The 21,530-nt window shown below is 62.0% G+C and overlaps 3 protein-coding genes across 3 annotated transcripts; all 3 read right to left on the bottom strand.

Annotated features, from left to right (window-relative positions):
* Nucleotides 1-1,580: 1,580 nt before the first annotated feature.
* On the bottom strand, nucleotides 1,581-4,530 carry F751_3795 (hypothetical protein; the record flags this gene model as incomplete). The annotated part of the gene is made up of 6 exons (XM_011399369.1): nucleotides 1,581-1,754; nucleotides 1,877-2,104; nucleotides 2,531-2,758; nucleotides 2,866-2,964; nucleotides 3,479-3,994; nucleotides 4,114-4,530. The coding sequence occupies 6 exons, from the start codon at nucleotides 4,528-4,530 to the stop codon at nucleotides 1,581-1,583; spliced, it is 1,662 nt and encodes a 553-aa protein (XP_011397671.1).
* A 614-nt stretch (nucleotides 4,531-5,144) lies between these two features.
* F751_3796 (hypothetical protein) lies at nucleotides 5,145-7,298 on the bottom strand (the record flags this gene model as incomplete). The annotated part of the gene is made up of 3 exons (XM_011399370.1): nucleotides 5,145-5,335; nucleotides 5,497-6,287; nucleotides 7,033-7,298. 3 exons carry the CDS (start codon nucleotides 7,296-7,298, stop codon nucleotides 5,145-5,147), a joined length of 1,248 nt encoding a protein of 415 aa, XP_011397672.1.
* A 401-nt stretch (nucleotides 7,299-7,699) lies between these two features.
* Nucleotides 7,700-19,715, bottom strand: F751_3797 (Midasin; the record flags this gene model as incomplete). Its single annotated transcript, XM_011399371.1, has 19 exons — nucleotides 7,700-9,155; nucleotides 9,400-9,722; nucleotides 9,996-10,699; nucleotides 10,909-11,207; nucleotides 11,351-11,523; nucleotides 11,842-12,105; nucleotides 12,284-12,734; nucleotides 12,865-13,005; nucleotides 13,181-13,363; nucleotides 13,529-13,692; nucleotides 13,864-14,119; nucleotides 14,286-14,492; nucleotides 14,740-15,539; nucleotides 15,728-15,892; nucleotides 16,140-16,628; nucleotides 16,809-17,533; nucleotides 17,965-18,905; nucleotides 19,296-19,516; nucleotides 19,626-19,715. 19 exons carry the CDS (start codon nucleotides 19,713-19,715, stop codon nucleotides 7,700-7,702), a joined length of 8,052 nt encoding a protein of 2,683 aa, XP_011397673.1.
* Between the last annotated feature and the right edge of the window lie 1,815 nt (nucleotides 19,716-21,530).

A 21,530-nucleotide genomic window follows, 5' to 3' on the forward strand; every position in this document is an offset into this window, starting at 1 on the left:
TTCCTCTCCCTCGTTTTCATCTTCGCTGCCTGAAGAGTGGGGAGGTGAAATATTCAATTCTTGCTCCATGAGCACTTCAGTGTTTTGACCCCTGCCCGGCGATATAATTGTTGCAATCATTATCTCACCTGACGCTTCGTCCTCTAATGGCGCAATATCCTCCATCTGACCGGAGAAATCGTCCGCCATCTCAACGCCTACGCATATGTGAATTCAGATATAGATCGATGTGTGCAACACTGGGTTTGACAGCCGATGTTTTGATTATCAAGAGGCTCACCCTTCGCGTCGTTGTCCATTGTGTCCTCATTGTCGCCGTCGTCCTGCTTGTCCTTGTCAGTCCCTAGAAGCTGGTCTTCGTTGTCAATCTCATCGCTGACATCCTTGGCTCCCTTTGTTGATCCGTCACCCATGCCCGTGCCTTCTTGAGCAGGGCCATTCTCGTCGCCAGCTTCACCTGAGCAGATGTATGAATTTGTCTCCCGATTAGGTATAACGTAGATGCGTTCCAACACAGAACAAGAAAATCTCGCCACCTGCCTCACCGTCATCATCATCTGGTCGGCAGAATCCCTCGGAGATGAGGCCACAGAATAAGGATGTGATGAAGTAGGCTAGCCTCGAGGTAGCTGCACCCACAGAGGAAATGCTCGCCATGACTGATTTCAGAATGCCCAGGATTCTCTCAAGGGCGTCCATCTCGCTCCCTTGAAGGTCTGGGTGGCCTGCAGAAAATTTAAGCACCTCGCGAAGGCTGATGGAGACCTTCTCCACAGTAGTCTTGAGTATGCCCAGCCAATCCAGATAGACGTCCAGTCTCTCCAAGCTCGTCGGTTCAGCTTCGGGGATGTCTGCTTCTTGGAGGGAGAGCAGCTCGCCTTGGAGCTGTGCAAGAAACTCCGCGAACACTGGCAGGTCAGAGCTGTGTTGCCTGAGGCTGGCTGCTGCCTCCTCTCCATCGGGTGCTGCAGTGCTATCGGTAGCCTGGAATGCTTGCAGAACGTCGGCAGTGAAGCCATCTGCATGAGTCTTGCAAATCTCCTCCACTTCACGCTCCATGCTCCTCAGACTCTGCTGCATGCTCTCCATTAGGTCCGAGGCTCGACTGTGCACGAGTCCGGTCTTGAACAAGGGAGGCAAAGCCGCTTCGCTGAGTGCTGCTTGTAGTGCGGCCACCCGGTGGCCCATCTCCAGGAGCGTGCGCATCACTCTTTGCTGTCCACTCAGCTCTGCAGATGGCTGGTGTGGCAAGCTGATGCTGAGACCTCGGCAGGCTTCATCAAGTACTGTCTTGATCGTGAGGAGACGAACTGACATACTCCTATGTTGCGACGTCAGAGACTCAGTTGACCCGCTCAAGCCGCCATTAGGCGCTGGTCGCTTTGTGAAGACAGCCGCCCTGATCAAGGTACTCGCTCGGGTGCAAGCATTCAAACTCTCACGAGTCTGTTGCAGCATATACACAATGTGATGGGTCATGTGTTGCGCGGCCAGAGCATGGTGCGGCTCCAGATCCGCATGTGGCGACTTCTCCATAGCCTGCGCCAGCCAATATACGCTTCATGGTCTATTGGAGAGCTTTACGGCCGGGTAATGCTCTGTTTTTGCCACACAGAGAACAGGCCAACCTTCAGGACCATCCTCACCTCGTCGACCTTCTTCATACGCAGAATGCTTTTGTAATAATACTCATTGATGGTCTCAACTAGGTTGGAGATTTTGGTGCCGTCCTCACCAGCGACCTCCGGGAAAGCCTGTGAAAGAGGTAAAATAGAGTTGCAGTTATATCACATTGTGGATCCTTATGAAGGGTTTTCCCTAATAAAACTCCCATACGAACTCAGCAAACGACAAAAGCCCATTCTTTGGCAGATACCTGGATGAAACTGCAGAAGACCCCTCTGTTCTGTGCCGGGACTGCAATCTCGGACTTGCTGATGCCAATTTCCGAGATGGCATCAAACAGATCCTTGAGGGCCAGGCGCTTTCTGGAGATGTGGCCCCGCGCTGTGTCCGCCCTGAGTTGCGCAGTCCTCTCCGCCAGGGTGGAGATGAAATTCTCAAAGTGAGCCACCAGTGCTGCTGAACGCTTGGTCATCGCTTGCTGCAGGCCTGCTGCAGCAGTGCATGGCATTGTGCTGCCATCCTCGATCCTCTCCCCTCCCTCTTCCAGCTTCCCTGGCTTTCCAGGCCACCGAGCTTGCATGTCGTCGAAGCCGCTCCTCTCCAGGGTCAAGGTTAGGATGGGGCCCGCTGGAGCCTTCAGTATGTCGTTCACTCGGCGTGTCAACCGATGCAGCTGACGCTGATGCTTCTCCACAATGACACGAGAATCGTCATAACCTCTGAACTCCCACTTTTGGAGTGCAACGTACTCCTACAAATGTGCACAGCAGGGTTCGTGAGACGGAAAGTAGCAGTGTTGTTGTATGTCAGGGCCTGATGCCGTGTGCGCCATGGCACAATGTTGGCAGAGGAGGTGTACCGCCTGATTGACGGCTGGTTCCCTGTTGCACACATCCCACCTCACCTTGAGTTGCTTCTCTTGAGGTTTCAGCTCCTCCGAGATCTTAGCGGCAATCACTTCAGCGAATTGAGAGTAGTAGCCGTGTACGTTGAGCAGGATTGTCCGGTACATGCCTGCTCGGCTCGTCTGGGCTGGGGCTCCTCCAGAGGCACTCTGATCGAGCACATTGAGATGGCCCATGAAGCTGTGCAGCAGGGCCAGCCGGTCAGCAAACTCGCCTATCGGTGAAGTCTGCGATGTTGAATGAAGGAGCAAGGTCAGGATCCGATCGTGAGCAGATCAACAGGCGGCGTGAGCCTAAGCCGGGCACCTCAATATCAGGTCAGGGTCCGACCCACCTCAAAGAGAGTCTGCAATTCAACTATGACAGTGTCGAACTCAGCCTGAAGCTCCCCTTTGGCGGTCCTGATGAGCAGCTCGTAAAGGCTAAACCATGCCTGTGACAATGTGGGGTTGGAAGAGGCCGTGATCAATACCCGTGCACAGGATATTGCCACCCATGACAGCTGCCCAGCAGGCAGGCACGTTTTAGACTCCGGACTTCCACGCCGGTGTGTGCCATAGCCGGATGGGCCTCACCTTCCTAGCCTTGTTGCTGAAGTCAAGCCGAACCCTCGATATCAGCGATCGCCAACCTTGCAACTCAAACTTGCGCCAGCGCGCAGCCAAAGCAGCCAGGGGGGCAAGCTCCTTCGCCAAGCTGACGTGCTTCGCTGCTGTCAACTCCCACTGCTGGGCACGAGCCAGCAACAGTTCGACACCGGTCAACACTGTTTTCAGCGGACTACCGACATCCAGCTCCTTCAGCCTCTCAGACACTCTCAGGACCTGCAGGAAGTCACAACACGTGGTTGAATGGGATTGCTCTGTGACATGACCCCAGCTGCTGGCATAGAAGCCGCCCATAGCTGTTTGCTAGTGCACAATAGTAGCAAACCTCTCCCATCTCACTTGCACGAGGAGTACATGCTCTGGCCACTCCGCAAGCAGCTCCAGGAGATGGCGCTGGAGTGCAGCCACAGGAGCTCGTATCAACAGAGCTTCCTCACTCGAGGGAGACTGAATATCAAAGGTCTCCACGTCAGCTTCGTGAGAGGCCGGCTTGGCAAGGGTGTGGAATTCCTGAGCGACCGCCGTAATATGTCCAGTGAATGTCTCCCGGTCAAGGCTTGAATCAAATGTGCTGTCCCCGCCGGCGATCTGTAGACCCAGCTGATATGCTGATAAGAAGGCGGCGGGCGACCGTCCGGCGGCCACAACCTCGCGTCTCGAGGCGAAGAGGGCCGCATAGGCCGCCGCGAGGCGCTCAAGGACATGGCCCTTGAGGGTGCCCACCAGCGCAAAGGCTGCCTTCTGCTCGGGGCCTGAGACTTCATCAGGTGCATCAGCGACGTCATGATCGAGCTCCAAATCTGCAAATGCCAGTCTATGATCTGGGAATTGCTGGTTGTAGGCATCTTCATCCTCCTGGATGATTTTGAGGGGGAAAGGAGGGGGAAGGGCTTTAAAATGTCTGAAGGTGCCCAAGCATCATCCCAGAAGCCCAGGGTTGTTAGTGCGCATGGCATATGCATGGAACACCCTACCTGCTCATCAATGGACAGCGTCACGGCCTTGGCCTTGGTCTTGAACACGAGTGCGGCCTCCTCTTCGAGGCGTCGCTCCTCGTTCTGCACGTCGACCCACACTTGCAGCAGTGCGCCGTAGACGTGGTGCACAGTTTTCCACTCGGTCTCGTTGACGAGGGGGACTCGACTCTGCTGCACGGCCCCAAGGTAGCGGCTGCAGTCCTCCAACACAAAGAGCAGCAGCTTCAGGCGGGCTGCAAGAGCGCCCACCGCCTCCTGACTGGGGTCATGGGTCTGCCTGCCCCTGGCCACCAGCTGCGGCACCAGCCTGGGTGTAAGATGCAGCCGCGCCGGCTTTGGGTATCGCATCAGCGTCGCCAGCTGCGCCGACACGCCCTGGGAATCTGTGCCGCCAAGCTGGCGTGCAGTGACCATCAAGCTCAGGCCATACTGAAGCTCGCCCGCAGCAGTTTGGACCGGCTCAAGGATGTCTCGATACGACGGGTATCGCTGAAGCAGGCTGTTGGCCCACGCTGCGCAAGACTCCTGTAGACTGGTCGCCACATCGAGCTGGGACTGAGCCTCAGCATCATAGGTACCCAGTGACTGCATGTGCATAGGAGGTCACAGATGAGTGCCGCTTCATGATTATGAGGATGACATTTCCTGTGGAAGTTACTCCCTCAGCATACATAGATCGGCTGTGAAGATGATACGCTGCCTGACGGCGGACACCCCTCTGCGCAGCATCCCTACCTCGATCAGACTCCTGACTGGTCCTGTGGAGCCAATCCCAGAGCAAAAGCGGCAGACTTCGCTCCTAATCTCAAAGTACTGGGGTGGCAAGGGCCGCGGCGTGCACAAGTGCTCGAGGCGCTCAGCGGAAGTCGCCAGGTCCTTCTTGCTTCTTGCAGCTGCCAGTAGGTATGGACCTTCATCGCCGCCACCTTCACCAGGTTGGAATGGCGCAGGAGCATTGGAGAGGGGCAAGTGGTCGAAAATAGGAAGGTAAACATGGGAACTCAGTGCACATGCCGCGTCACGGCCACTTACACACCTGGTAATTGCTCAAACAGGATCCTGGCCGTCTGTTCTGGCCCCACACGCTCTTGCAGGATGGCCAAAATATGCTGCCTCTTCAGAGATACCTCAGCTGCGGGGTCACATGCCGCAGGAGGGATGCAGAGATGGAGGCGGCCCAGGCCCAGGAGAGCCCAGGCTTTTCCAAAGGCCAGCATGTCTGTGGGGAGGTGGTCAGGCCGATGTTGTCAGACAGGCACAGCAGAAGTCATTTAGCAGATCCCAACACACTGCGCAGGGCTGTGTTATGGGCCATGGAGCCACCGAGCGCACTTGGCTGACACCCGGCGCCAGTAAGGGGTCCCAAAATCCACCACCCACCAGCAAACTCCTCGCCATGGGCAAGCAGCTGGACAATGGGCATGAAGCAAACGAGCCACAGTTGCCTGAGGCCGCTGTGGCTGCTGCCATTCACCGCGTGGGCAAGAAGGGAGACGACATCGCCCGCAGCAGGTTGATCGTGGCTGAGGAGGTCATGAATGGCAGCGCCAAAGGCTTCCCTCAGATCCTCAGGGATGGTGTCGCTGTGTGCCGTAAGGGTCGCAGCACAGACAGCCCGGAGTGCTGCTCGCTCAGACACGGCCATAGCCCGCGAATTGGGCACCCTGTGCCGCAGCAGGGCCTGCGCGGCGCCAGAGAGCTGCGCCTTGCGCGCGTCCACGGCCCCGATCGCCACGGAGGTGCCCGCTGCAATCTTGCCCACCAGGCGCGTCAGCTCCGAGGCATGGAGCCTGCCAGGCAGGGAGGTTGCCGGCTCTGCGCACAGGCCGCGCAGCCAGCGCTGCCATGCCTCTGCCGCGAGGCTCCGGATCAGGGTGGCCTGCCAACGCTGCACGTCTAGGGTCCACGCAGTGGACGCGCCGTCCTCCAGGAGCATGGCCAGCTGGGTGAGAGGCGCGCACGCGGCTGGGCTGTGGCGGCCGCTGCGCAGCAGGCTACCGCTCAGCCTCCGCAGGATGACCACGACGTCCCGGTCCGCAGATGATCCACCCTGTGTGAGCAGCAGGCGCAGGACCCCGCCACTCCCAAAGGCGTGTAGCGCGTCCATGTTGGCAAGGAACTCCTGGAGCATGGGAGGTTGCACGGGGAGGGGGGAGGGGAGATGAGGGCGACTTTCAGAGTTCCATGCCATGCCTCGCGGTCAAGGTGTCCATGTGAAACACCGAAGCGGCCGAGCAGGCAGCTCATGTTTACCAAGGCGCACCGTGAGATCCAGAAGCTCTAGCTGCATGGCCTGCCCCTGCTTCCCGGCCGGAAGATGCCAGGCCACGGAGGAGTGGCTGCCATCCAGCCCACCCTGCTGAGCACCGAGCTGGGACCCCTTCAGCATCAGGGCCTGACTGGTGGCAGCCAATTGCTTCACCAGCGAGACCGAGGCATCAATGCTCCTCTGCACACGCTGCCTGGCCATGGGAAGCACTGTCTGCAAAGCATCGAGAGCCGGGCGCCGAGCGCCAGGCACGCCCAGGCTCTGGTCGCCACAGACCGAGCCCAGGAGGCACAGCGCTTGGGAGAGTGCAGATCGCATGTCCGCGTCCAGGGTGACCAGGAGAGCGACGGAATTGGCCTGAGCCTCCCTGTCTTCATGTTCGTTGTCTGCTCCCTCCTCCATGGCTTCATCATCCTCTGCAGCCAGATCAGCAAAGGAGAATCCAGCCCTGACCAATGCGGCAGGAAGGAGGGAATGGTCTAGTTCCTGAGTTTGAGCTCCAAATCTGGTGGCAGGGATGTGACGGGGATAGTTAGAGGTGCAGGGGGGCAGCTCGATGTGGTGGGGAACAATGCTTGGCTGGTGAGCATCAAAGCACGCACTCACACCAACATCCACGCGCCCGTCCCACTCCCACCCCCGCGCACCTGGCCAGTTCACAGAGGGTCAGAAGTTCGGCTTGGTCAGCAGCAAGCTGGGCATCCCGAGGCAGCAGGGGATGCATGCCACTGCGCCAGAGGCAGGGCTCCACGCCTGCCACGAGGCCGAGGCTGGTGCTGCCTGCCCGCACCACCTCGAGCAGACGGGCCGCATTGGGATTTGCAGAGCTCGCATTCCCCAGTCCCTTGAGAATTTCAAGCCGCAGCTGTGACCAGAGGTACATGAGCTCCTCATGTAGCAGGCTGCTGGCCATGTCGATGTGGGCCTCACTGCTGATCACATGGTTGGTATCTGGGTGTGCAGCCCGCATCAAGCTCCATCTCCACTCTTGAACAGCAGCTACCCTCAGCACCTGTGATTGAAGGAAGGTTGAGCAGCGTGTGTTGCGCTGGACTCATGTTACGAGAGGAGCCGTGGGTCAAGTCGAAAAGTCTTGACACCCTTCATCTGATGTGCGTCCCATCGGGGGAAACTGCAGAACTCGCAACCTGTCTCTGAACTTGCCATGACGGTATCGAGCGTCTCTGGCGGTCCGCCAAGCACTTGGGCCTCCCAAAGACCCACAGCTTCCAGTGTAGGAAACAACCAGTCTATGATGGGCAGCTTGAGTTGTGACCGCAGCCTCTCCTGTAAAATGTGGACGTGTTGAGCCACTCAGTGATCTGAGCAGAGCTGGAAGGGGCAGCCTCGACGCTCCTGGACTTTAGCTGAAATGCCCAGAGACAAGCCCACATCATCACGATATTCTGAGAAGGCCTCTGCCCGATGCCCAGGGGCTGCGCCTACCTGTGGATGAGCATGCCGCCAGTAGGAGAACTGCAGGGGGCTGACGGCATCCTCCGCCGATCTCACGTGCAGGATCGCCGCCATGAGAAGTGCTCGGGCCTCCACTGCTCCGTGTATGATCCTGGTCAGCAGGGGAGCACCCGCGCAGGGTAGGGCCGCCTCTGGAGCGCCACTGACCTGCACCTCGGCCATGCCGTCCTCACCGTCCTCCGTGGGGTGCCACCCCCTCAGCAGCGTGCCCTGGTACCTCTCCAGCTCGCGGATCAGCGCGGCTGCCACCATGACCGCCTGCTGGAGCCCAGGCGCGCCCAGAGCACTCGCTGCGGCGTGGACCTGTGCCAGATTGGGCAGCAGGCATGAGGGAGCAATCTGGGCGCCGCCCGGTGCCCAGACGGCCGCAGCGTGCGTGCAGGCCAGCGCAAGGCGCCAGAGCGAGGCAGCCGAGCCGTGGCCAGGGACCCAGGGCGCGAGCTCGGCTGTAGCGCCTTGTGCAGCGTGCAGCACGACGGACGCGCGCGCCGTTGCGGCGTCCAGTGGCGCAGTGCTCAGCAGGCTGGCCAAGGCATCGGGGGTGATGGCGGGAGCTGCGCCGGCGCTCGCGGGCTGCATGAGCTCCACCCCCAGCCGCACCAGGCTCGCCACTGCGGGGGTGGCCCGTCGGGCGACAGAAAAGGCCGTCGCATCCTCTGCCGCAGCCGCCACGTCGCGTGGGAGCGGCCAGGCAGCTCGCCGCACGAGACCATGACTGGGGGTCACGCCTGTGGACCGGCTGTCAGCAGCGTGCGCAGCAGCCAGCGGGCTCTGCCCGTCCTCGCCGCCATACAGCTGACCAAAGGAGGCCGTCAGCGCCTCGCTTGCGCCCCAGCCCCGTGCCACGAGCGACCGCGCCAGCAGCGCCCACCGCTTCAGCGCACCCAGGCCCGGAGGCCTGCGGGAATGGCCCGCGGCCTGCACTGTCGCCACAGCGTGCGCAGCGCACATGCTGGACTGCAGCGCCTGCTCCTCGATCCCGGCCTGCTCCAGGACGAGGCACAGCTCGGCGGTCTCGCGCGCGGCTCCCTCGCCCAACGTCCAGTCAGGCAGGAAGAGTTCCACGCCACGGTTGCGCATGGCCTGCGAGACCTCGCCGTGCCGGGGATCCATCGCCATGAAGAGCCGGAAGTCCGGGTGTGTGAGTAGGACCCGGGGTTTTCCGCTGGCGGTGCCGCACTCGTTCAGGGTCAGGTGCCCGCCAGGCTCCAGCAGAGGGTTCAACCGATCCAGAACAGTGGGATTGCACAGGTTTGCGTTGTCCAGCAGCACCCAGCCCCCCTCCGTGACAGCCCTGGGAATGGTGGGAGTTGGTGTGTGGGCACAGTATCAAAAAGCGCTCAGGGGGCCAGATGTGGCCACACGTCAGCAAGCCGGGGCTGGAGCTCGTTGGCTGAGACTGCGCCGTGGTCCCACTTGTTTGGACTGGGTTGCCTTGAAGCAGGGGCACCTCATCTGGCACAGGTTGCCCATGTCCCGTGTGCGCCAGGAAGGCCTGCGGTCTCTCACCCCTCCCTGCCGTCGCCACCAACACGCACCTCGTGAGCGGGCCATCCACCCACTCGAAGCGGCCAGCGACGCCATGCTCGCTCGCCTCTGCCTCCGCCAGCAGTGCACCCAGACGCTGCTGAGCAAGGTCCAGATGGGACAAGAGGCCACGCATGCATTCCTGAAGCGCAGCAGTGCTAGGCGAATGGCGCGCAAGCTGGGCCAGCAGCCCATCCACTGCCAGGAGGAGGAGCGAGGCCGCACGCCCCATCTGCTCCTGCCCCTCGCCCTCGTCCCGACTGGCTCCTGGCGGCAGGGCTTCGCATGACGCCTCCCAGCACCGAGTGACGGCAGACAGGACACTGACGGCGCCCTCAACATTGGGGAGGAGGAGCAGAGACCGCCCACAGGATGCCAGGGACGCTTTCACTGCAGCTCCAATGTTCTGCACGTGGACGACAAGGGAAGCATGATTCTCGATGGTGCTTGACGTGGCTGGCTGGACAGGGGACCCAGCTCTGGGCTTCTTCAAGAAATTAATCGTGCCATGGCCGATCTCAGTGCTGGTGCCCACAGGGGCGACTCAACATGCACAGCAGGATGGGTCCGGCTGCAGCACGGCCCACGGGGCCGCCCCAATCCTCACCTGGACTCTCCGCATGGGCTCCAGCTGCTCAAAGCCACCCAGCAGGTCAGAGGTGTCGGTGCCCTCGGTGAGCGACAGCTCCGTCAGATCCCTGCCTGCCAGCTCCGCCAGTGTGCGGATGAGGGCCGTCTTGCCGGCCCCCGCCGGCCCAACCACCAAGCCCATCCACCCGGCGCCGACGGCGCGAGCCAGGCCCTCCAGGTCCCGCCCCTTGCTCGGAAGCAGGGCCAGCAATGGCTGTGAGGCGGCGCCGCCCATGCGAGGAGCGCGGGACCTGGCCACCTCCGCCCTCCCGACCCTCAGGACCTGCGGGGTCAGGTGGACGGCTGGGGACGCTGCAGGGGCCCCTCCGTGCCCGGGCCAGGTCTGAGACAGGAGCGCCCCGACCCGAGCCCGGTCCTCGGCCGTGCGCAGCCGCTGGGTGAAGAGCATGTGCCCGTGGTGGGCCGCAGCCGAGTCGCAGGGGTCCCGTGGATACTGCGGTTCATGCCCGTCTCCGTCAGCCATGGCCCTGCACGCCGCATCGCACCCCGAGCAGTCCGCGGCGACGAGCTCGCACCACCGCAGGAGATCACGCAGGTTGAACTCCCAAGGGCCACCCGAGGCGGCAAACCCGGTGCGCGCGACGGTCTCCGCCTGCAGTCTCGCCAGGAAGGAGATCATGCCTTGCAGGGTGCTTGGGGGAATGCGAGGGTGGGCCGCACCTGTGTGTCAAGGGAGGGAGAAGGGAAGATGGCATGCGTGTCGAGGAGGGCAAACACGGTCTGGGAAACCACCAATTGGGTAGCAGCCGATGGGAAATCGATGATCCCCAGCACAGTGCCACCCGATCCCTGTCCGGGTTGCACAGATTGGAAGCGCGCGCCGCTCCTGGGCCATGCTCCCAAACCACTGCTTTCTGATCACCACTCACCAGCGATGAAGTGGAGGTCGTCTGTGCCCAGCAACTCCACATACACACGAGCGAAGCGGTTAAGGAAAGACCTCGGCAGGCCCTTGCGCCCACCACCCTCCTGCAAAGGGTTCTGCGCCCCAAAAACCCTAAAGGTTGGCGGGCAGGTGAATGTCTGGTCCAGCTCCGGAATGAAAACCTCGGATCGATGGTCAAGGACCGCATTCAGGCCCTCCAGGACAGACTGGCTGGCCAGGTTCAGTTCGTCAAGCAGCAGCCAGGCTCCTGTCTTGATGGCGTGGAGCAACGGACCATCCGACCTGGCAGACAGGAATGGGGGCGTTCTTGACTTGGAAAGGCTCTCTGGGCTCCATACGGCAAGGACGCCGGGAGTGGCACACATGTTCTCTCATGATAGCTTGCCAACAACCCTGAACTACTGCTCCACACCCACCAGGCAAACGTCCCCGCTGCACCGCTGTCCACAGGCAGATCAGCTCCCAGCAGGTCCATCATGTCTGTCTGCTCGCTGAGGTTGACGCGCACCAGGGTCTGACCCACAGCCCGGGCCAGAGCGGCCACGAGGCTGGTCTTGCCCACTCCCGGACTGCCCTCCAATAGGATGGCTTTTGGCAGCTGCACAAGGGTAAGAGGGCGGGTGGTGTCGGGCTGAGGGTCCGTTGGAGGATCTGGAGAAGACCAGAGAGGGGGTTGAAGGAGTGTCACACCCGTGCAGTCGAGTGTGTGCCCATCGGATCAAGCGGCCTCAGGTGAAGAAATACTTGTCGGCACATCATGCTGCTGTGCAGCAAGCGCTCGGTAGAAATGTCAAGAGTTTATCATCAATGGCCAAGAGATCGTGATGCCAGTCATGGGTGGGGCAGGGATTCAATCGTGCTCCAGCCGCACCCTGCCTCCCCAGGGGCTGGTCACAACCCATGCCATGCCATGCACCTGCATCGCACGCAGCACACGGAATGTGTTGCGTCGGGTGGTCGGGGCATCAAAGTCGAAGCGCACAGCGCGCTCCTCCTCTGGCCCGGCCCGCTCTACGTCGACGAAGAAGGGCACGGTGCCCCACTGCTCGTGGTTGGTGACAGGGTGGGCACGACGCTGCATGGCTGGCTGCTGGCTGGCCTGAGACAGGCTTGCGGTGACCTCGGGCGACAACTGCTGGAGCAGGAACGTCCTGCACGTGGCCGTCAGCTGGCTCGAGACCTGCACAGACGGCAAGGGATTGGGTTCGAGCAGGGTGCTGGACGGCGCAGCTTGCCGGGGCGCTGGGCAATGCAGCTACCCTAGGCGCTACACGCGGGGCCCACCAGCCCCAAACAGCGATCGTTGACCGGGAGCCCTGCCACGAGCCGATGCAGCTGCTCCAGACTCGCATGCCTACCTCGATGGGAAGTCCCACGCCCAGACCCAGACCGTCCAGAAGGATGAGCTCTGCGCCATGCGCGTACGCCAGCATGGCTCCCAGGCCGGGGGTGGTCAGGTTGATGAACTCCACCCAGGCCATCAGGTCTCGCATGGACAGCGCCTGTCGAACCGAGGCGGAGATCTCTTGGTTGAAAAACGTCCAGAAGTCGATGAGGGGCTGCGTCACGGCCTGTGCTGCTGGGACAAGCCGCTGGCTCAGGATTGCATGCAGCTCGGAGGGCGTAGTTGCTGCAGGCACCCAGATCGTGGTGAAGCGGTTGCTGAGCGCGGGGGAAAGCTCCTTCTTCCCAAAGTCGCCCCCGGGGTTCATGGTCGCCACAACCCTGAAGTTGGGGTGGGCGACGATGACCTCTGCCGCGCTTCCCCCCTTTTCTGCCAGGGTGAGCGTCCTGCCAGGCTCCAGTACGCTGGAAAGGTGAGGACAGAGGGGGGTTGGGATCTTTCATGGGCACAGCAACAGCAATCCATATTACAGACTGGGGGTGGCATAGGTATTCAGCAGGGAGGGCAGATGCAGCGCCTCCCATCGTCACACACCTGTTCAACCTCTCCAGGACGGCATCCTCTGCGAGGTTGAGCTCGTCAATCAGGATAATGTCGCCCTGGAGCATGGCCTGGACCAGGGGGCCATCGGCCCAGACAAAGGGCACAAATGCTTCGCCTTCAGCCGCAGGGGCTCTGCGCAGATAAACAGGAGGAAGGTAATTGTGGAGGAGTGTTATGCCTTGCCACCGTTTTCAAACTGTATACTGGGCTGCACTGACATGCTCAGGCTGCAAACGACCTCAACAGTTCTGCTCTTTCTACTCAGCAGCTGCCAATCTCTCCAGGCACCCCTACCAACACCTCGCACCTGTTGGGCCGGAATCCACCCAGCAGGTCAGACGCCTCTGTGTGCTGATTGCAATTGAAGATATGGAGCCGCTGGCCCCTGACAAAGGCTGCCATCTGGCAGACCGTGGTCTTCCCGGTGCCTGTGTCCCCTATCAGGAGAGCCGGCTCCTCGTGTGCGAGGCAGCGATCCAGCAAAGCATACCTGGATCAGCATGGTGGCATGGAAAATCAGGACACAAATCCCAATGCAATCACTTCCCTACACCCACACAGGCCATGCTTTTGGCGTGTGGAAGCTCAGCGGGGTTGCCTGCCACAGGGTTGCAACCAATACCTTCGCAAGCCCCCTCCTTCCCCCGGATCTCACATCCTCTGCATGGGTCGGGTCCAGACAAGACCACGCAGCATCTTCTGAAGCGCCTGGGTCTCTGGACCTGGCATGGCGCCGTCCAGCTCACCAGCTCTGAGCCTAGCCTGGAGCTCCAGCAGCGGCTTTTCGCCCTCAGTAAAAAAAGCCTCCTCGAGGTTTATCTGGGGGTACAGAAAGGTTTAAGGGTGTCGCACCTGCCATGTCCCGGGTGTCGCACCTGCCATACGCCAGATGTCTAAATGCTTGAAGTAAACACTGGTGCAGCCACCAGACACTACACCGACATCTCCAGCATGTCTGTCCGGAACTTGTCTCCTCGACACAAATCTTACCTTTACACGGAGCTCTGTCTGTATGGACTGTCGTACAATGCTCCTCTCCTCGGCGTTCCGCAGCCGCTCTCCAAGCACTGCAAAGCCGTTTATGGCCAGCTCGTCGCCATGACCACCGCGCCCCGCCCACCGGAAGAGGTCTCGGGGGGTGATGAAGCCGTGCCTGCCGGCGAATACATTCCCTGCAGCCCGGCCATCCTGCAAGGCTTGCATGACCCGCACGATGCGCGCAGCATCGCTGTTGCTTATGCCACACCTGCGATGCAGTAAGGAACGCGAGAGTACATTGCGATGAGTATGTGGTGCAAGCCATCTGATTATACAGACTGGAGAGGCATGGATGACGGTGCCTCAATCTATGCCGGTGCCCTGGAAATCCTAGATTCACAGCTTAGAACCCACATTCCCATTGCTGACCCCACCTGTGCTCGAGGATGGTGACGAGCTCTGTGGGTGGGATGTCATCCACCTGCATCTCCAGGAAGCGTGAGCGGAACGCGCGACTCAGCGCCTTTCGCCCCGCGTACAGACCGGGTGGGTTTTGGGTGGCAAACAGCATGAAGTGTGGGTGTGGCTTGATGGTCTCCTGAAGCTCGGGCACGAACAGCTCGCGATTGTCGTCTAGCAGCCTGTGAAAGGGGTGGTGGTAGTGCTGGAGCTGGCCACCACTGCTCATTGAGCTTTGCAGCAGGAGTGTGCCTTATCCTCAACGACGCGACAGCCTGAGCACTTCCAATGTCAGGTGAGGACCAGTGGCAAGACGCCCTTCAACTGACACACCCCGATGTTGGTCAGGAATGTGCCGCGGAGCCAAGCGTTCCCCTAGGCCCCCTGGCATGCCAGCCTTCCACTCGCTCCGCAACCCTCTTCTCCCACCTGTTCAGTGCTTCCAGGACATCCGAGGGGGCCAGGTTCAACTCGTCCAGGACCACCCAGTCCCCCCTGCGTGCCGCCTGGACCAGCGCTCCCTCTGCAAATACAAGCCGGCCGTGCTCGTCCGACACGTACCGCCCCAAGTACTCCTGGAGGTCGGTGGAGTCATGGTTGTTGATGCGCACGCAAGCGTGCCCCGTGCGGGCGGCCAGATACCCCACCAGCGAGGTCTTGCCACTGGAGGTGGGCCCCTGCAGCAGGATGGGGCAGCGCCGCAGGACCAGCGCCCGCGCCAGGTTCCGCACGTGCGCCCTGACCGCCGGGGTCTCCATGAACACGCGGCCCTGGGCGTCGCGCTCGCGCGACGCCGCCTCGCCGGGCCCCCGCTCCAGCCAGTAACCCTCCACGCAAACGTGGCAGTCGCCCGGGGGCGCGCCGGCAGCGCCCGAGGTGGTCGCGCCGTACCCTGCCCCGCCCAGCAGGTGGGTCTGGATGGCATAGCGCAGGCGCGCCGCGCTGCGCGCCTCCAGCGCAGTGCCGAAGGCCATGTCAAAGCCGTCGGCCAGCGCGCGGAGCGGGCCGTAGCGGGCCGTGGCGGCGCGCACATACTCCAGAGCGCGGCACAGCGTGCGCAGGTTGAAGACGGGGCAGGCCCCGGCGCCGTCCACCAGCCCGCGGTCCGCCTTGGCGGCGCGGTAGAAGGACACCACGCCCTCCACCACGCCACGGGGCGTGGTCTGGCCCAGGTAGGAGGTCACCATGGCGCGCAGGTCCTCCGTCTGGGAGGGCTCGGCGACCCACACCTCGGTGAAATGGTTGCGGAGGGGGGCCGGCAGGTCACGTTTACCTGCGAAGGTGGGGGTAAGGAGGGTATGCTGAGGCATGGTTTAATGCGGGGTCAGGGAGTGTGGGACGACGGGCCATGGTAGAGAAGCATATGGCTGAGAGTGCGCAGAGCGCGGCTGCCCTGCGAGAGCAGACAATGCGGGACCTCAACCCTGCAACAGGTCCACTGCCCACCTGCGTCGGTGGCGGGGTTCATCGCGGCAAAGAGGCGGAAGGCGGGGTGGCGAGGGACCGGTTCAGCATCCCCACGCTCCGCCAGCACCAAACTCCCCCTGGGATCCTGTAGGAGCCCCGCCATCCTTTCCAGGGCCTGCGGGGGTGGGGTAGGACGGTGTCAGACCGGCCAAGTCTGGGGTTATGGCTTGGACTGCTCCTGGTACTGTGGCCAGTGTGCATACTGCTGCAACAGACTCAGACACATCAAAGACTTATGCTGCTGTAGCCATGCAGCCCGAGGACACAACCACCCTTCCTGGGAGCTGGTGGCACTTTGTGCTGATTGACAGCCGCCATCAGATTGAACATAGCAGACACCTCCCTCGCCTCGGACCCCGCACCTCTGGCGGCGCCAGGTTGATCTCGTCCAGCAGCAGCCAGGAGCCCTGTCGCAGTGCCTGCACCAGCGTGCCCTCCATGAACGCAAAGGAGAACCCGCCCTCGGCAGCCAGTAGCGTGGCCTCCGCATGCGCCACGTCCACCGAGAACTTGAGCCAGGCCCGCCGGAGCTCCCGCGCAGGTGTGGATGGTTCGGGAGCAGCAGATTCCGCAAGCTCCGCCCTGCTGGGCGGGCAGGCCACGCCCAGCTTCGCCAGGGCCACCTTGAAGGCCTTGACCAGCCTCCCTGCGTGCCTCTTGGCCGCCAGTCGGGCGACGCGATCGATGAAGGCGCCGTTGTTTCCCGCCGGCCACTGGCGCTGCACCAGGTCCTGGAAGCGCTCGAACAGCGGCAGAGCGGCGTCGGTGGGGCGCACGGGGCGGAAGCCTCCCAGCAGGTCGGAGGCGTCTGTCTGCTGACTCAGGTTGAGCACTGCCAGCGTGGCGCCCGCCTGGATGGAGACACCAGGGGCGAGGGTTAGGGATGTGGAGAGGAGCGCAGTATGCCACACGTGCAAGCAAGGAGGAGGGGTGCAGGCGGCACCGCATACATCCGCAGCGTTCCCCTGAAAGGTATTGCGCGCAGTGGCAGGCGGTGGCTGCTTCACTCCCTCCCCGGCCCTTGCACCCACCTGGCTGGCCAGTTGCTGGACGAGGGTGGTTTTCCCCGTCCCCGTCTCCCCCACCAGCAGGAGAGGCTCATTGCCGGCCGCCGCCACCGCCGCGCGCTCCATCAGCCTTAGCGCCTGCCCGGTGGGCGCGAAGGTGGAGGGCAGGGGGGGGGGCCCGGTTGCCGGGAGCGTGGCGCGGCCCACCGCCAGCGCGGCGCCGGTGCGCGCGAGCGTCGGCCGGGCAGCCAGCGCCGCGTGCTCCACCTCGGCGGGCACGACGCACCAGAGCGTGGAAAGCACGGTGCGCACGGCGCCGGCGTCGTGCTCGTCGGCCAGGAAGCCGGCGAACATGTCGCAGGCCTCCATGCAGGCGGCCAGCCTGAGGCCGGCGGGGAGGCTGTGCAGCGCCGACCCGGCATCCAGGTACCCCGCCGCGACCGGGCTCGTGGCCTGGCGCGTCCCGAGGAGGGACCCCGCCGCCGCCAGGGCGCGGGCGTGGACCGCGCCCATGCGCGCCGCCCAGCGCGCAAGGTCCCGCAGCGAGAAATGTCGGCCCACGCCCTGGAGGGAGGGCAGGCTGCCGTATTCGGCCGGCAGCCAGGAGGGGCACTCGTCGGCCGGCAGCTGGCCATACATGGCCCGCGCCAGGTACAGCATGCGCAGCGCAGTGCCGAGCAGGGTCGGACCCAGGGCCGGATAGAGGGTGCGGAGGATTATCGCCTGATCCTCCTCACCCGGTGCGTCGGCTGCACGAGTAAGGGAAAAGGGAAGTGGGATGACAAGGCTGCTTGTGGCGGTGCAGGGTAGGGTCCTTTCCGAAGAAGTGCCAGCAAGGGTGAGCGGGGGTGCTCCTCGCTGGCATGAGACACCCCAGAAGTAATTGCAGTTTGAACAGGAGACTGTATAAAAGGGTCACAGGGCTCAGAGAGATTCCCACATGAGTTTCTCATCACGGTGTATATCTCAGTTGTCTCTATCTACTGATGTCAAGAGGTTGCATCACTGCCCTGATGCCGGAAAAGCAGGGAACATCCACACACCGCTGACGCAGTCTGGAATTAAATGTAGTCGTTATGCAGCACATCTCTCGTCAGCACCTGTCCCCCAATCTCCCCACCCATCCCTCTCATGCAAGCCCGCCTCCACCTCCACTCCAACCACCCCCTCCCCGCCTCACTCTTCACATGGTGAAACAGTCCTCCCAGCATGTCCATCACCGCGGCTGCTGAGCCGTAGGCGCCCGCCCCCACCCCCTGCGGCGTGGAGGTCACCGTGGCAAACAGCTGGAAGCCGGGGTGGGCGGTCAGGGTCTGGCCCCGCGCGGCGACGTGGAGCTGCCGCCGCTCAGCCAAGGGGATGAGTGCGGCAAGCACCTCCGGCGGGGCCAGGTTGATGTCCTCCACCACCAGCCATCTGCCCTGCGCCACGGCCTGGGTCAGGGGCCCCGCGCGCCACACAAACTCGCCGGGGCGGGCGGTGCAGACGTAGGCTCCCATGAGCCCCTTGCTATCCGTCTGGTCGTCAAGGTGCAGGTGGATGGCGCCAACCGCGCTCCCCGTCACCTCCTCCAGGTGGCGCAGTAGGGTCGACTTGCCGGACCCGGGGGGGCCCTCCAGGAGGACGGAGGAGGCGGCGCAGAGGCCCAGCGCGACGCCGCGCAGCGTGCGCAGCATGCCCGGCGTGGACACCAGGCGGGACGCCGGGAGGGTCGTGGGCGGCGCAGGGCCGGGGCCCGTGGACTGAGGCAGGTCCACGCCCGCAATCCTGACATAGCCGGGGACCGCGAGGGTCGGCTGCGGCCCCGCCTTGCCCCTTGATGCCGGGGACGAGACCCCCTCGTCCCCGGAGAAGCGTTCGCTGCTGCTCGTGTCGGAGTCGGAGCCATCGCCTGCGAGGATGCTACGTGTGGCCTTGCGCTTGCGGCTGGCCGGGCGGGCGCGGCCCCTGTCCCAGGGGGCCAGCGCGGCGGCGGCCTCCACGGCAAACGCAGCCGCCTCCTCCTGCCAGACCCTGCGCTCGGCGGCCAGCTCCTCGGGGGACAGCAGCCGGGCCTCGAGGCCTCTGGCGTCGGCGTCTGCCAGCCCGAGGAGCACCGCGGTCAGGTGGATGCCGGCCCACCTGACCCCGGGGGAGGAGTGGCGCAGGAGCGGGAGGACGGCGGGCCAGGACCAGACGCCTGCCAGGTCCCGGCAGCGTCGGAGGGCGCGCAGCCCTGCACGCGCGGCGTGGGCTGCAGCGCGCCCCTCCATACCGGGGTCTAAGGCGTGGGCCCAGGGGCTGGGCGCGGCGCGCCAGTAAGCCAGCGCAAGCCTTGTGTGTGTGGGGTGGGGAGAAGGGTTGGATGCGGACGGTGTGGGTCCAGAGCCCCGGCTTCAGTGCACCCTGCCCAGCTGTGGGAGGGGGGCGCATCAATAGCAGGTGTGTCCCGCGAGATGCAAGAGCTTGTCAATGTCGGTATCACCATGGCAGTCAGCAATCATCCTCATATCGAGTGCAGGCCTCCAGTACCTGTCCGCATGTGGGGCCAGCTCGAGCACGGAGGCCAGCGCCAGAGACAACTCCAAGCTGGGTCGTGCGGCGTTGCGGCTGTTCAGAACAGCATGGACGAGGGTGCTGATGGCGGCTAGGACGTGCCGCCGGAGGATGGTGATGGCCGGCAAGGTGAGAGCAGGGTCCAGAAGGCACTCCTGCACCGCGGACACTGTGATGCCAGGACGCACATCAGCCGGCTACGGGGAGGGGAGGAATGTGGGTGAAATGTGTAATCGTGCGCTGGCTACCCATCTGTTCAATCACGCGTGTGCCTTCAACACCCCGGGTCACCACCAGCGCACATACCTGGAGCTGGAGCAGGCGGTGCACGGAGGACAGACTGCCGGCGGTGGGGCATCGCACCAACAACCTCTTGAAATCGTCAATCACATCCATTCCAAAAGTATGACAAAGTCAGGTCGCGGGTATGGACCTTCTCCGCGTGGGAGACGCCTTCCGTCGGCGCCGGCAACGCAGGAGTCACCCTGGGCTCTCGCCGACGATGAGCCAGGATGGGGCAATGAAGGGTACAGCTCTTTGATAATAAACCGCAAACTCACAGGGCTTGAATCCAGAAGTGTTGGTGAGGGGCGATGGTGCGAGGTTCTTGCATGCATGGATATCGGGAGCACGGGAACTCTCAGGGCGCGCGAAATGTTCACGGCTGCCTCCGGCCGAAGGGAAAGGGGAAGGATTCCTTGTTACAGACCAACCTCCACTCAGATTGTGAATGCGTTGCCTGGATCCGGAAGCAGGCTGCAGCGATGCCAATATGGATTCTGGCATCGAGACCGGGATTTAGAGCGCCAGCCCCTGCACCACAATATGCCACACTCGACAGCACGACGAATCTATATCATATCCCCACAGCTCACATCCAGCAACTCCATTGGCATACCCAGACGATCTCGCATCAGCTCAATTGAAAGGGGCTGAGTACATGTTCGGCGCGCTCCTCCTTACTTTGTCCGCTGAGTGCTGTCCCTGGTGTGGTCCATGTCTCCGACACTCTTTCGGCGCTCAGGAAGGTGTACAATACAAAATCTCTTTCTGGGAGTGTATTCTTCTGGGCCCTCCAGTGATAAATGCCACATTGTTGCCGTGTCTAGTGTATCAAGGGGACATCTTTTGGATCAGTGGTTTTCATCTCCTCATTGACTGCTGTGCAAAGCGTAACTCTTCCGGAAATCCAGATGACCGACCGTCGTCCATTGCAGAATCCACCACCGAAACCTGCAATTCGTATTCTTCCTGAAACCCATCGAGAACATTGAACCAGGCCTCCTTGCCCCTTCGCAATGACGCAATAGTGACTTAGCATCGGCTACATGTCAGATGGCGTCCAGCCACCACCACTGCCAGGGGTGCGTCGCGGCCTCAAATTGGCATCTTCGACCTATTTACTTGCAAAATACTGAATACTTTCGGTGTTTGGCACGACTGTCCCCGTGATTCGCTGAGCCCGGTCGTTCGGTTCCGACGGGAGTTACACACGGTGGAGCACTTTACAACCCCGTTGCATTGGGACCGCCGTCACTGTACGCACAGCTTATGATACATACTGACACAGAATTCTTCGACACTTCACAATGTACCCGTCCAATCAGAGAAGCGGGAGCCGGTGGGTCTGAGAGCTGGCAAGCACCCCTGGACCAGGAACCCTCAGCGTCCCAGACGGCGCCCACTGCAAGTAGTTCCCAGGACACCCCTCGCACAGCCTGCATCAACTGGAACCTTGAAAAGGTGCGGTGTGTTGCAACCTTTAGTGTGCGACCAATGTCTTGAGTTCAACACTCGTAATACATTGCGCACTTTGATGTGCAGGTGACGTCATTGGACATGGAGGAGTGTCAGCACAGACAGGCAGGCACAGGCCTCAACAATCGCTCAGGATATAGAGGAGTGAGAAAGGTGAGTCAGTGACGACGTCAAAGTGTTGCAGACACAGCTCTCGACTCCATGTGTGATTTTCATTCTTGTCGGTCTTGCTTCACATTTGGACGCTTTTCACAGAGGCCATGGGGGAAGTGGGCAGCTGAGATTCGAGACCCACATCGCCCTACACGACGTTGGCTGGGCACCTTTGACGTCCCTGCAGAGGTGAAGCCTCATTGCATTGCTCTAGCCATGTCCAGGGTTTGCTCTCAATGGAAACGAATGGTTGTGATGGCGTAAGGCCATCAAGCTCTTCCAGAATATATCCTTGCCCAT

This window comes from Auxenochlorella protothecoides, assembly GCF_000733215.1.
Source record: "Auxenochlorella protothecoides strain 0710 unplaced genomic scaffold scaffold40, whole genome shotgun sequence".
NCBI lineage: Eukaryota > Viridiplantae > Chlorophyta > Trebouxiophyceae > Chlorellales > Chlorellaceae > Auxenochlorella > Auxenochlorella protothecoides.